The following is a 13274-nucleotide window of genomic DNA, read 5'->3' as shown; positions in this document are numbered from 1 at the left end:
TGGTTAAACATGAAAAGAGACATGTTGTGAGTGTTCCAGTAACTTGACACTCTCTGTGTTGATAAAATCAGTGAGGAAGTGAAGATGAAAGCCTGTGACCTTCGACCTTCGACCTTTGAGTTTCTCCACAGATACCCTCAGGCCTCCCTGTGATGTGTTTATGACCGTAGTAAAAATGAAAAGTAAAACAGCTAATGAGGCCTATTGTGTATTCTCAATGATCCCATTTATGGATCTCTAAATCTTTTCAAGAACAGTTTCATTGATTACTTTACAACTCCCACATTGTCCTTCTAAAGGCACACGACTTCTCTCCTCTCTTTCTGCAGACACACGACTCTTCTCTGAGCATCGTGGGCTCAGTCGATCCAAAAGTCAGATTAGAAAGCCCAGAGGCATGCTGGGTCACACTGTGTGGTTGTGAGGAGGAGAACACCGGTGCGTTATCTCTTTTCTCCAGGCTGTACGACCCGGCATAATGTAACAACTTTAAAACCCTCACACCATTGTTCACGCAGCACAAGGTCTGCATCAGGCCTCTGTGGCCAAAGGCATTCATGTTGCCTAACATTACATTAGCCAGCAGCAAAAAGCTGTAAAGCAGGAAATCACGGGAAGGAAAAGTTTACTTTTTAGTATTTTCATCCATGTTTGGATTAAAAAGCCATTCAAGAATGATTGTTTAAAGGAAACATCTTTTTCTTCTTCTAGATGTTTCCTGTAGGCTCCTGTGGTTGAGGAGAGGGAAACTTGTAGACAACTGCACACATAAAGCACGTTTTAATCCAAAACTGCCACATAATAAATGTCATAACCATCCATAATGTCAGGATTAAGCCGAGGAAATAGCATGCATGTACGTATGAATGCATTTGTGTGTGAATGTGTGTGCGGTTGCACTGGTTGTAAATTGATCCCTCCTACTCTCGCTGGTTCGTTGTGCAGAGGAGGGGCGAGAAGGAGGAGGAGGAAGAGGAGGAGGAGGAGGAGGAGGGAACCGAAGCAGGAAGGAAGGCAGGCAGAGAGGGAAGGGAGGCAGGCTGTGAATGCTAACAAGCACCGTCGTAATCATAGCGCTCCATAGGTAGGGTTTGTTAAAAAAAAAAAAAAAATCGTCTTGCCATGGAGAGGAACGACGACCACTATTAAACACCTACTATGCGCCAGTGCCGCGTTCGCCCTGTGCGCGTGCAGCAGCCTCACCGTCGTCGGCACGTTTGATCAGAAAACCCGTCTTTTTCCGCTGAGTGAAATGTATTGCTCGGGATTCACATTCTGACAATGGAGATTGAAAATATCGTGGCCAACACGGTTCTCCTGAAGGCAAGAGAAGGTAAGCACAGCAGAATGGCAACAAGAATAAATGAAAATGTATATATTTGTGGTTGGGTCCCCCGCCTCTACGACATGGACACGGACGAGCCCGAGCTTTCGGCTGTCCTCTTTGGGATTTATGCTTTTCTCTGTCTCCCATCCCTGCGCAGCGCATTTTGTCTCTGGGCAGACACCAAACATATTCCGTTGAAAATCAGCTGTTTGTACACCAGCAACACGCATATATTTGCCGCGCAGGTTTAACACAAGGCCCAGCGGGCTGGAGATGAACAACGCAGGGAGTGTTTGCAGCATCGTTGCGTTAGAGGCTGTCGAGCACATTTTTCCACACAAGCACCAGTGGTTTTGTGGATATTTACAATTTACGATGACATAACCGACATTTAACGGTGTTCACATTACATGTTGTAATTGTTGACCCCGAAAATAAAGCTGCGCAGCGGGGCTTCAGTAACAAGCCTCTTTCCTAGCTGTCATTGTAGGTTTCAATACGTGTGTTTAAAAAAAAAAAAAAAAAAAAAAGCCCAATTAGAAATGTAACGTGAACGTGTGGTGTTATTTGACGCAGAAATATGCCACTGCATTGCCGTTTCGGCTGTTGATAAGGACCTAGTGGGAGGGAGGAATACTGTTCTAGTGGAGGGTTTAGAGGCGAGGGGGGAGACCGGGAGAAGGCCCGGTCTCCCCCCCCCCGCGGCCCCAGGCGCTAAAGCCCCGGGTGTGCACGCTGCTCAGTGGGCCGGTGATCCCGCAGCAGCTCACCTGGAGGCGGAAAAAGAAGCGAGTGTCCATCTGTTTTCCAGGAGATGGCAGAGCAGAGAGGCTACTTTGTAGCCAGTGAGTGGGCGCAGGGTGGGTGTACAACACTGTATCAGCTGCCAGGGGGAGGGTGAAAAGGTGTTATTACTAGTCAACGATTTCCACTTGTGTGTTTTTTTTCTTCTTCTTCTTCTTCCCTCTCTTCCAATCGGATTGGACGCCAGCATAAGGCTACATGGCCTCCAGAGGGTATTGTCAAAGTTGATGCGTTTTATTCGCTCACAGTGCGGCTGCATGGCTCAGCTCAGTGTGCGTATGCGGAGGCCTTCCCCTGCTTATGGTTTGCATTATAATCGGACTGCGTTTCAGTTCAAGACTAAACGCCAACACTGCTGTGAAATGGATTATTCACAGCGGCAGTGAATCCATTTCATAGCGGCAGCTGCTTCCTTACGAGGCACCAGGCTTTTCCTTTACCTTCCGTGCTTGGCGTTGTCACGAGTGTTTACTCGTGACGGTGCGCAGATCGGATCTACAGCCTCGGTACCCGTCGGTGTCCTCGGCCAGAGGCTCCAGAGGGCCTTCAGTGATGAGGATACGGTCCGTGCAGAGAGTAGACTGAGCATGGTGTACGTCTCCAAATGTGGCCCAACTTCACCATCATTTAGCTTCAATGGTGAGATGTGTGCAGAAACATTTGGTGATCATTTGACATGACATTTATTGGGGGGTTTTCAGTAATCATTTGAGTCGTTTATCACGTTAATATACCAACAGGTCATTTATTATCGTGACTTGTGATGTACATTTATTATTATTGTGACATAACATAGATTTATCAACAAAGAAAACAGTGAGTACTTTCAGTCTTAATGAGGATTTTGGATGTAGTCGGTGCTCCTCTGCCACGTCAAATATGTTGAATAAGCCAGTTTTTCTTTTTATTTCTCCCTGCTATACCATTGACTGTTAATTAGCACTCAGAATAAAACCGCTAATGGCTCCCAATTTATCCTTTTAAGGTGCACAGGAGACTAATTTGATTTTAATTAGGCTTTCCAGAGGTGGGTGTTTGCAGCTGTCAACGTGTTTCAGTATGTCACAGTGACAGTTGTCAACACTGGCAGTGTCCCGAGCCCCACCCTTTTTTTTTAATACTCACAAATCCAGACAGGAAACGGCTCCTGTGGGTCAGAGGTCAGCATCAAGAGTCCCTCCTTGAGCCCCTCCATGCTACACGACATCAAGGCCTCCGCGAGCAGTGGAGTCTGTCTACCAGCTGCCTCAGCTGGGTCCCATCCACTGAGTCAGCAAGCGTTTGCCCTGCTGATGTGTCCTTGAGCATGACATTAAATCAGTTTTCCTGCAACTCTCTGACCTCGCTGTGGAGACAGGAAATGACAAACAGTTTCCCAGCACACTAATAAATATGCACGGTGCATAAACAATAATTGTTTGCTGATGCGCTGAATTAACTCTTGATTATTAAGGCCACCAAACACGTCTGCCGGTACCTAGACAACATTTTTTTCGTCAACTTTTACACACCTGTTGATGTGAAACTGGGTGGCCAGCGAGAGAAGTGTTATGACAGGGTGTGTCCAGTCTGCCACAGTTGAAATGACACGTTAAGGGAAGTGGTTTGGTGTCGTCGAGATGACGCCTCTCCCCCACCTCTGCCTCTGTGAAATGTATACATTCAGTACACAACATGGAAAAGGAAACCCAACTCATTTTACAGTATCTCAATTCTGTCTTTTGCCTTGGGGGGCCCTTCGGACTGCAAGAGGTTACGGTTGCATGGGGTGAAAGTCTCGTACCGTCAGAGGAAGTTATTGCTAATAATAGCTTCCATGAGAATACGATACAAAGTTTTGGAAATGGTGTGTGTGTGAGAATATGAGAGGATCATAGAGCATAGACGCAGCCCACAGGTCATGAGGATGTAAAACCTCAGCCAAGCATTAGAGAGTTCATATCAACACATAGACTCATGCAGTATAACATTAGAACAGTATACCATTGCATCCTCAATAATTGTATCACAGTCTAAACCATTTTCACATCGTCGAGTAGTATTCAGTACATTCTATGAATACATCGGAGGGCCTGCTTTGACAGCTGATATTGTTTTTTTATCACAGACTGCATTGGCTGATATATATATATGAAAGCTTGTAGGACAGAATGCCGTTAAAAGCACTTGAGATCATTTAGAAACAGTGTTATCATACTTTGTCCCGCAGACTCCACTGTTTACAAAACTTTGCTGCACCTGAGTTGGCGGAGCACCCGATCATAGCCGAGCAGATGGCGGTGTGAAGTCTGTGGAGAAAAATCCATGTTTACTCTTCAGCTGTAAAATGTCCTGCCTCCATTACATGTATTTGTCAGAGCTCTTTAACAACCACATTGGAGGGTCTCTTTGATCAACTTAACATTTATATGAGATGGGAAACAAGTATTGATACAAACTGATACATTTCTTGTACCTTGATCATACAGTTGGGTCTCAATAAGGAAGCAAGCAAGCAGTGCTGAACAACCACTGGAACATTTACATCCGACATATCTTCCTTAAAACGTCAGTGGATGTTAACCCCGAAGCATCAAAACATTGCTGAAGTTGTACATTTATTTGAGATGAATCCACCCCGGTATGCTCTGACATTGTTTGATATCAGCAGTCTGTGTCGCAGGAATTATTGTGTATGTTTTACATCATCTGCTGAAAGATGCTGTCTCAAACTATTAAAGTATTAGCCCTGACCGTATTGTACACTGCTTCGTTTTGAGTGACGATGCACCACAGAGACAACAGGAAGATCCAGATGTTTCTTGGGGGAATTCTTAAATTGGACATTTAGACAAAAAAAACAACTAATATTCAAAGCTGTAAATTTGGCTGTTCGTTGCCAGAGCTTTTACTTCAGTTAGAGAATGACTACGTTTCCCAGAGTTCCCTATACGAGCCAATGTTTTCTTGTTGCATTCAGCTATGAGTTTTAAATATATGCATGGTTGAACACTTCCAGTTGATAAAAGTTAGTTGCACCCCGTAGTGAAAACCCAACGTGTTGGATGTCTGCAATGCATTCTGGTCTATTGAGGTTTGTCATTAAAGTACCGGATTTCTACTCTAAAGTTAGTAAAAATAACACACTTGAGGGGCTGACAACTGCTTATGTTTCCTCAAATGAATACAAATATGTACTCGAGCTTCAACAAAGCTGCACCGGTAATACATTGTTGTGACTTTAAGTTCTCTATATCTGGGAATAAGCAACACGCACTCGTCAAAAGCACACCGTTGCCACAACAGTGTTGTGGGATAAAATCCAAAATGTAATTTTGAGTTAATAAAAATGTGCAGCTATTCAGCGAAATATACCGCTCCACAGATCCCGGCTTTGGTAGATGAATGTCTGCTGAGAAGTAATGGAAATACCCAAAGGGCACAGAGGAGCAGCATTTACTGTATTCCTCTTTAATACAAACTATATATGTTCATATTCAAATGTAAAGAGAGACTGGACGTACAGGGCATTAATCCATCTTCCCGGAGTCACATTTCACGAAGATCTTTTTCCGCTTTGTTTATTTTTTCATTCCTACTGTCTTCATAAAAAAGGAAGGAATGTGGACGGTCCGGTGCGCACATTCCCCGGACAAACAGTAGAAACTAATCCTGCTTATATAAGTTATTTCCACCTTGCAAGTTGGAAGCTCTCTTTTTGCCATAGAACACAACACATGTAAGAGGATCTACCTCTGCTTTTGGAGTCTCTAACCCCTCTCTGCCCCCCCCTCTCTCCACCACCCTTCAAATTGTAGGCCAGCAGGTCCTCTCAGACCACTTGTGAGGCTTTTCCTGTGACGTTAGCCGGCGTAGCTTTATTAGTTTTGTGGTCATAGCTGGGCTAACACTTGTTGTCATCACTCTGGGGTGTTTCCTCCAGCTGAGGCTCATAAAGCACATTGCTTTGTGACTGTCCCTTGATGTGGGACTCATTTTACAGTTATTACACCCACAAATGGGCTGTGCGGGGAGCGAGACGCAGCGAGTTGCGTACGCGGCCGTGCCGCTTTGGCACTATAGCGGCGACGCTTAGCTGGGTCGCTACCGGGAGGTTCATTAGCACAATTCCTTGGCAGGCCGACTGAGCATGAAGAGGCACTCTTTGAGGCACTTTGCGAACATCGTAGGGACGTTGTTCCAGCTGCCTTATTAAACATTAAATGGCCGTTCTTCCTGTGAGAGAGCCGGATTCGAGCGATGATGTGTGCAGCTGAGTGTATTTACAAGTTGGTATGGTTAAGATTTAGTTTCTCTTTAAAGGTCTAGCAGAGTCGAAAGTCTAGTAGCAAGTGTATTCAATGTCAAAGGTCCTTCGTGCTTTATCAGTTTGCCTTTTTGAAACATTCATAGAGTCACAATTTTGGCGCCTGCCCTTGGTTGAATTCGATGTCGGTCCTTCCTTCAAACGCGACTTGAAGGGGTTGTCTTATCACAGATAATCTTCAAGGTGTGAAATGTTCTATGTGTTCCACACCCAAGGGCTCAGCGCCAGAGAGGACTGCTGTTTGTGTGTTCCTGCTCGTTCAGCGAGGCCGTGAAATTAACCGGCGGGCCCTTCATCTGAGAGACAGCTGTAGATAACGTATAGATGATTAACCTTTCCGTCCGTCCTCTCACTCAATCCAGCTCTGTGCGTCTTGCTCAAGTTTAGTCCCACCGTCTCCCCCACCCGTCTCCCTTCCCTCCCTCTCCTCCCTCAAGACGCTGTGAAAACAAGGGTCAGTTTTCAAGCACGCCTCGGCTCGATTTTAATGGAATATCTCGAACACGGAGATACGGGGCAGAGGAAGGAGAGGTCTTGCAAAACACCACGGCACGTCGCTGGAATGAGCGAGAGCGCATGTTTATGTGCAGCGTGCGCGTGTGTGTGTGTGTGTGAAAAACTGCATTTTCTACCTCGTGTGTGCAAGAGAGAGGGAAGTCTGGCTATAGAGAATTATTAAAGGCAAAACAAGAGGAGAATACTGTGGGGGAGGGGAGCAAGAAGCTGAAGTAAGAGAGGGGAGGAAACAAGGGAAGGGGCCATGTGAGCGAGTCTCTCTCTCTCTCTCTCTCGCTCTCTCGCTCTCTGTCTCTGTCTCTCTGTCTCTCTGTGTGTGTGTCTGAGAGAGCTGATGTGTGTCTTTCAGTGTGAGTATACAGATGGATCAGCTTATGCAAACACTGGGCCTGTGCTTTGAATGGCCAGCACAGACACTCGCAGCTAATGTTTTCCTTATCAGAGGCTACTCCAGCCAATCATGCACTGTATGGGAAAGCAACAGGCCATTCATTTATCATGGCCGGGCTCCATTGTGTGCGTGCTCACAGTACGACGGGCCCTAAACTATGTGTGACTCTCTTCTCATTTCCTACAATGTAAGTCGTGTTTTTTTAGAGAGCGATGTGACTGCTGCGGGGGGGGGGGGAGATCTCGCGAGGTATGGGCTGGTACCAAATATTCAGGGTATGATTACATTGGCCAAAAATAACTTGGTAAACACCGATTACAGTGTTTTTAAAGTTAGAAAACTGCTGTTAGTGCCAAAATGTAGTGGCGTACCGCGTTTCTCTTTTATGCTCAGTGTATTTTTTTTAAAATTGAAGCTGATCTTTAACCTCCATGCAGTTAGTGTTCAGGTAATTAAACCTTCTTGCACTCATGTATAAGTCACTGTGTGCTGACGCGTAGCCGACCTGCGCTGAAGCGGATTGCGTGAAAATGGTCGGTCTGTCACTGTTCACAGACGAGCTGGAGTCTCCGGCCTCGTGGCTGTTTTTCCTGTGTGTCGGCATGTGACATGTGTTCATCAGATGGGCGAGCGGCTTCTCCCATATGGCGATGCCAAATGAAGACGGGTTGTGAAAGACGGCAGGGAAACATCTGAGAAAGCTGGGAATCACAGCGGAAGAAGTCGCCAGTTTACCTTTTCCAAGTGTTTTGATTTCATCGAAGCTATCGGTTTAACTTTCACAGAATGACCACCTAGTCTCTGATTAGGGTTTGCAAATAGTCGCTTCATGTGATCGTATATAACATAATGACACACAGACGTGTTATTGTTTGATATGGGGGACTTTTACTATATAGTAATGTAGCGATATAACTCACGTTAATTGTTAGGTTTATAAAATGTCAGAAAATTGTGAAAAGAATGTCCATCACAAGTTCCCAGAGCTCATAGTGGCTTTGTAAAATGTCGTCTTTAGGTTTTGGACTGTTGGCCAGACAAAAGATATTCACTTTTCTTTCATAAAAGACCGATATTTAATCCTAGACAAAATCAGTTTGAGCTAGAGCCATCGAGACCGATACTGGATTTTGAGGTTGATGATAATGATATCGATATTTCAGATAATCTCAGCACTTCTTTTGTTACCTCAAACACATATTTGGCATTTCTATCTTACAAGTTCTTGTGACTTATCAGCCAATATATATGCTGATATAATATCTATTTAATGCGCTCTATTATAACACATCTGTTGGCTGATTTGGGTTTCACCTGTTTCTCTATAAATTCAACATATCGCCAGCTTTTAGATGCCGATCAGTCACACAGGGATTTCTTCTATAAGGTTTTTGTGAAATATGTGAAATACGCTGTGAGCTTTATCTGAACTGTTTTTTTAAAAAGTGAATGAATCTCAAGTCTGACTTTGTAGAAATGCCCTGAGACAATACTTCCACAGTCCGTCTCCCACTTGAGATGAAGGAGAGAGAGAGGAAGGGGGGACGGGGGGGGGCGGAGCATATTTGGGATGGCGTTTGACTGTATGTGGCCTGCACTTGCTTTAAGAGCATAATGTGAAAACGGAAGCGACCCGTGAATGTAGCATTCATGAATGCAGTCATAGCTCTCTCCAGACTGACAGACATACAAACAAAAGTCTTCTCCGTCTCCTCCCTCTCTTTGTGTATTTTTCATTTTCCCAGACTGTCTTAAAAACTTCGAACCGGACTTTAAAATGTAAGACACAAAGTAAACACTGTTGGTGCATCCATCCCTGCTGTGAGATCAAAGTGCTGGATAGTGATTTCCCAGAAATGTTGTTACTTGGTTATAAGAAATGTCAGACTGTTGGATTGTATTACCAAGGAAGAAGAGGGCTTTGGTTACCTTGCGCTGTTTTAAATGAGCAGAGTGTAATGTTCGCTCATCCATTCATCTGTGGCCAAAGCTGTGTCGCATTTTTTTTTTCTTTTTTTTTTTTAAATGGCCGTTTGCTTTTTATATGCTGGATAGCTGTCAGCAGAGAGTGACGGGAAACGTGGGGAGCGGGGGATGATGTGAGGCCAGTCGCTGGTAACACGTAAACGTGTCTCGATCTTCTCTTTAGAAGTCTTTTCAGGAATGTGCATCCTTGGTTGAGAGGCATGTCACCTGATTTGACACCCGAGTCTTTCTCAACATGTTCCGACATTTGAATCGCGTCACTGTCCGCGCGTGCGCGGAGCCGTCCTGAGGTCCTGCGCGATGATCTCAGCGCCGCTGGCTGTTGCTCGGCTATGAATGAGCCAAACTGCTCTGAAGTCTGTGTTTATGGAGGGCCCCGCTCTCTCGGAGGGGAGAACCAAAGTTAAATAAATACTTGCTCCATCCTGTCTGCATTAAGGGCCTGCACACATGGCTTTGACGTCAGAGTGACATTAAACAGGGTGGGGTGACCCAGCCAACTCCGACTCGGCATGTGCACTCACGCACGCACACGCGCGCACACACACATGCGCTCTTCCATAGCTTGCTATTAAATCCCCGTCTTTCTTTTCTTGTTAGAATCTCTGTTCATTTAGTTGTTTTCCTAATTCTTCTTTGTCTTTCCTTCTCTCTTTTCTGACCCCACGTTTAGGTGACGTTTCTCCCCCTTTTGTCTTTTTTTTTCATGTATAAAAGCATTGTCACTTTCATCCTATTACAGGCACTACTAATCTCAACACTTGCATTTCCCTCGAACAACATCTTCCGGTCGGGAAGAAGTCAATCTGTGACAGTTTGCTACTTTTTGTTGAGCTGCTTTGACTGCAATCATCAATCATTGTGTATTTGTGGATCAAGTGTGTGCAACTGGCCATCACCAGACGGTGTTGTTGTCCTGCAACAAACGGCATATTTTTGTGCATGGGCTTGTATCACTATATCTGCGTGTGTGTGCGCGTGTGTGTGTATGCCCTGCAGCCCCACAACCGGTCTTTCAACTAAAACCTGAGACTAGTGGGATCTTATAAACTCCGTCAGCAAAACGTCTACTAGGAGCTCGTCTCTTAACGCTCCCGTTGAGCCATTCATGGTGTGACAAAGTCACTTTTTTGAGTGTGTATGCTACCACTGCTTGTCCAAATAAATCATGGCAGCTCGGAGTGCTCATATCTGGCTTTATAGTATGTTTCCAGTTGTTACTGTTCACTGTGAACATAGGACAAGAGTAAAAAGTGTGAGTAAGTCTGAAGTAATGGAGCAATGGGGGTGTTTTTGTAAGAGCATGAACACTGTGCTTGCTTGTGTGTGTGTGTGTGTGTGTGTGTGTGTGTTGGGAAGGTGTTGTTTTGCAGGTGTTTGGCCACAGTGACCCCCTGTATGTGTTTTGTGTTGAAGCCGTCTCATGTCACCACCGGACCAGCTGGTGGCTGGTGAACTTCGGGGCAGAGGATTTCCCTCTCTGTCATCCTCAAACCGTCCCAGTCTACGTGGGTCGCTCGGGCTCGTTTGTTTACTGAGTGCTTTAAAATATGGGTTTGAAGTGATGGGGAAACACAGCAATGTGTGCCCAAGAATAATCAGCTGACTCTGAAATCAGATGTGTGTCTCTGTAGAAGGTGCTTTCTGTCCTTTTTTTTTTTTTTAAAGGCAGCTTTGGTAATCTTGAGAAACTAGCAAGAGCACTAAAAAATTATCCAACCGAAAAATCCTTCCCAGTCTTTTCCAATGAAAGTAGCTGCAGCGCTCACTCCAAAGGTTGCTAAATCTCACCAGAAAGTTGGGCAACACTGACGGCCGTCCCCTCAGGCCTCCCTCCAAAGCCCCTCCCCCAAAATAGTCTTTGAGAACGTAAACAAAGTACGTGACTAGTGTTAGGACTCACAGCTCTCACGCAAGCAGCTGTGAAAAATCCGCGCAGGCAGGCAGGTAGTGTTACACCTGAGCCAAATGAAATGATTGGGTGGGCTTATTACAGTCCCGCAACGGCCACAGAGAAGTGATGTTTGTCTCTTTTTGTCATCGCCTTTGATTCATCAATTGCTGTCAGGATGTAATGAGAACAAAAAACTGTCAAATATGTTTTTAAAGAAGATTGCCAGCCCTGTCTTTAATCTCCTTCACTCATTTTCTACCATCTATATAAAACCCATCAAAACCACCGTAGACTTGGAAGAAGCCAGGAAGATGCCTTGTTGTTTCTTTAAATGTGAAATGTGTCCACATTGTACTAGCAGTGATGAAAACACTAAAATGCCTCTGTCGTGTTTACTACAGGTTTAATTAGTGGCTTCCTAACTGGGTCTATAAAGTTGAAAAAAGCTTTATTGGTGTGAACGTGGACGGTACATTACTGCTGAGGCAAAAAGAAAACTGACACGAGTAAGCAACAAAAATGATGATAATCGGTATGGATCACGGACGCTCTCGCACACAAACGTTGATCCCACTGTCCAAGCTTTCCTCTCGCCTCTCTAAAGGTCGGCTGCTTGTGTGTAAAGCTGCTACTTTGCTAATCAAAGCAGCATTTCATCAGAAAACTTCTTCATCTTCAGCACGTTGTCCTCGAGGAGTAAATACCTCGGCCCCCTCCACACACACACACACACACACACACACACACACACACACACACACACACACACACACACCCCTGCTGGTGTTGCAATGAGCATTTCAGTAAAATATATACGGAGTGACCTCGGGTCTTTTGAAGAGCGCTGTTGTACCAGTAGGTCATTCACCCCTCGTGTTAAGGGTCATCTCATCTACGGAGAGGAATCTCCAACGCCACCGTGTGTGTTAGTGTGTGTGAGATAATAATAATGTTAAAGTAATGTTTGGCTAAAGTTTGCTGCCGAGAAAGAGCCGCGTGCGTGCCAAGATGTGTGCGTTCCCCGTGATCTTTAGAGCTGTCAACATTCTTCACCACATGCTCTGTCATGATGCATAGAGGCGACTGGTGAGATGAACCAGCTGTCTCTGCCTCTGGTCGCTGCAAGGTCAACATGCTCTCACACACGCCCCCCCACACACACACACACACACACACACACACACACTAGGCTGGATGTACTCTTGTTCTTGTGTTGACAATGCCAACCATTGGCTGTGGGTAACTACTCCAAGTGCAATGTTGAAACAGTGACTTGATTGATGGGCTGATTGAAATGTCTCTCTGTGTCTCTCAGGTGGAGGAGGGAAGAGGAACGGTCGCAGTAAGAAATGGAAGGAGATGCTAAAACTCCCACACATCAGCCAGTGTGAGGAGCTACGCCGCTCTATCGGTAAGAAACCCGGTGTGTGGGTGGGTGTGAGGCAGGAAGATAACATGCCACGCTGTGTCGTTGGGGTGGGTCTGTCTGCGGGAGGAAGTTCAGATTAGACTTCCTTCCGGTTTCTACCCGTCTCCACCCGCACTTACAGGCAGGGGACAGGAAACAGTGTGTGTATAGATGTGTGTTTGTGTTCTCGTCTGACTCAGGGAATCCGTTTGCACAGCCGTATCTTAATCTCAAAGTCTCTCCGGACCTTACGTGCGTGTCCCACTGACTGCTCACACGCCAAATCAAAACGTCTTCCTTCCTGTTCTCCACATTCAGGTTTGACTTGAAAGTAGGGCCCGGATTCTCTCTTTGTGGCCCAGACAAGTGCTCTACTCCTGGGCTACATTATCTCCCCCCCCCCCCCCCCCTCCCACCCTGGTCCTCTGAATGCCACAGCATTGGAGTGTGTGTGTGTGTGTGTGTGTGTGTGTGTGTGTGTGTGTGTGTGTGTGTGTGTGTAATAGTGCGTCACTGCTATCTCTGCCAGAGATTGCAGTGCTACCCTCCCCCACATACTCTCCCTCCCTCCCTCTTTTCTGTCTCCATGCCTCCCCCTCCCACTATCTGCATCTCTCTCTCTCTCCCTCCCTCTTTCCACCA

General features: G+C 45.7%; 1 protein-coding gene across 1 annotated transcript in view; it reads left to right on the top strand.

The window, feature by feature from the left end:
* Positions 1–1006: 1006 nt before the first annotated feature.
* Positions 1007–13274, top strand: part of grk4 (G protein-coupled receptor kinase 4) — a 38290-nt gene continuing 26022 nt past the window's right edge. Inside the window, exons 1-2 of the mRNA XM_079159607.1 lie at positions 1007–1333; positions 12540–12635. Coding sequence (XP_079015733.1) covers positions 1282–1333; positions 12540–12635 — 148 coding nt within the window. The 5' untranslated portion in view covers positions 1007–1281. The remainder of the gene's footprint in view (positions 1334–12539; positions 12636–13274) is intronic.

This window comes from Pholis gunnellus (genome assembly GCF_910591455.1).
Source record: "Pholis gunnellus genome assembly, chromosome: 5".
NCBI lineage: Eukaryota > Metazoa > Chordata > Actinopteri > Perciformes > Pholidae > Pholis > Pholis gunnellus.
The sequence above is the reverse complement of the archived record's forward strand: the minus strand, read 5'-3'. Positions and strand labels throughout refer to the sequence as shown.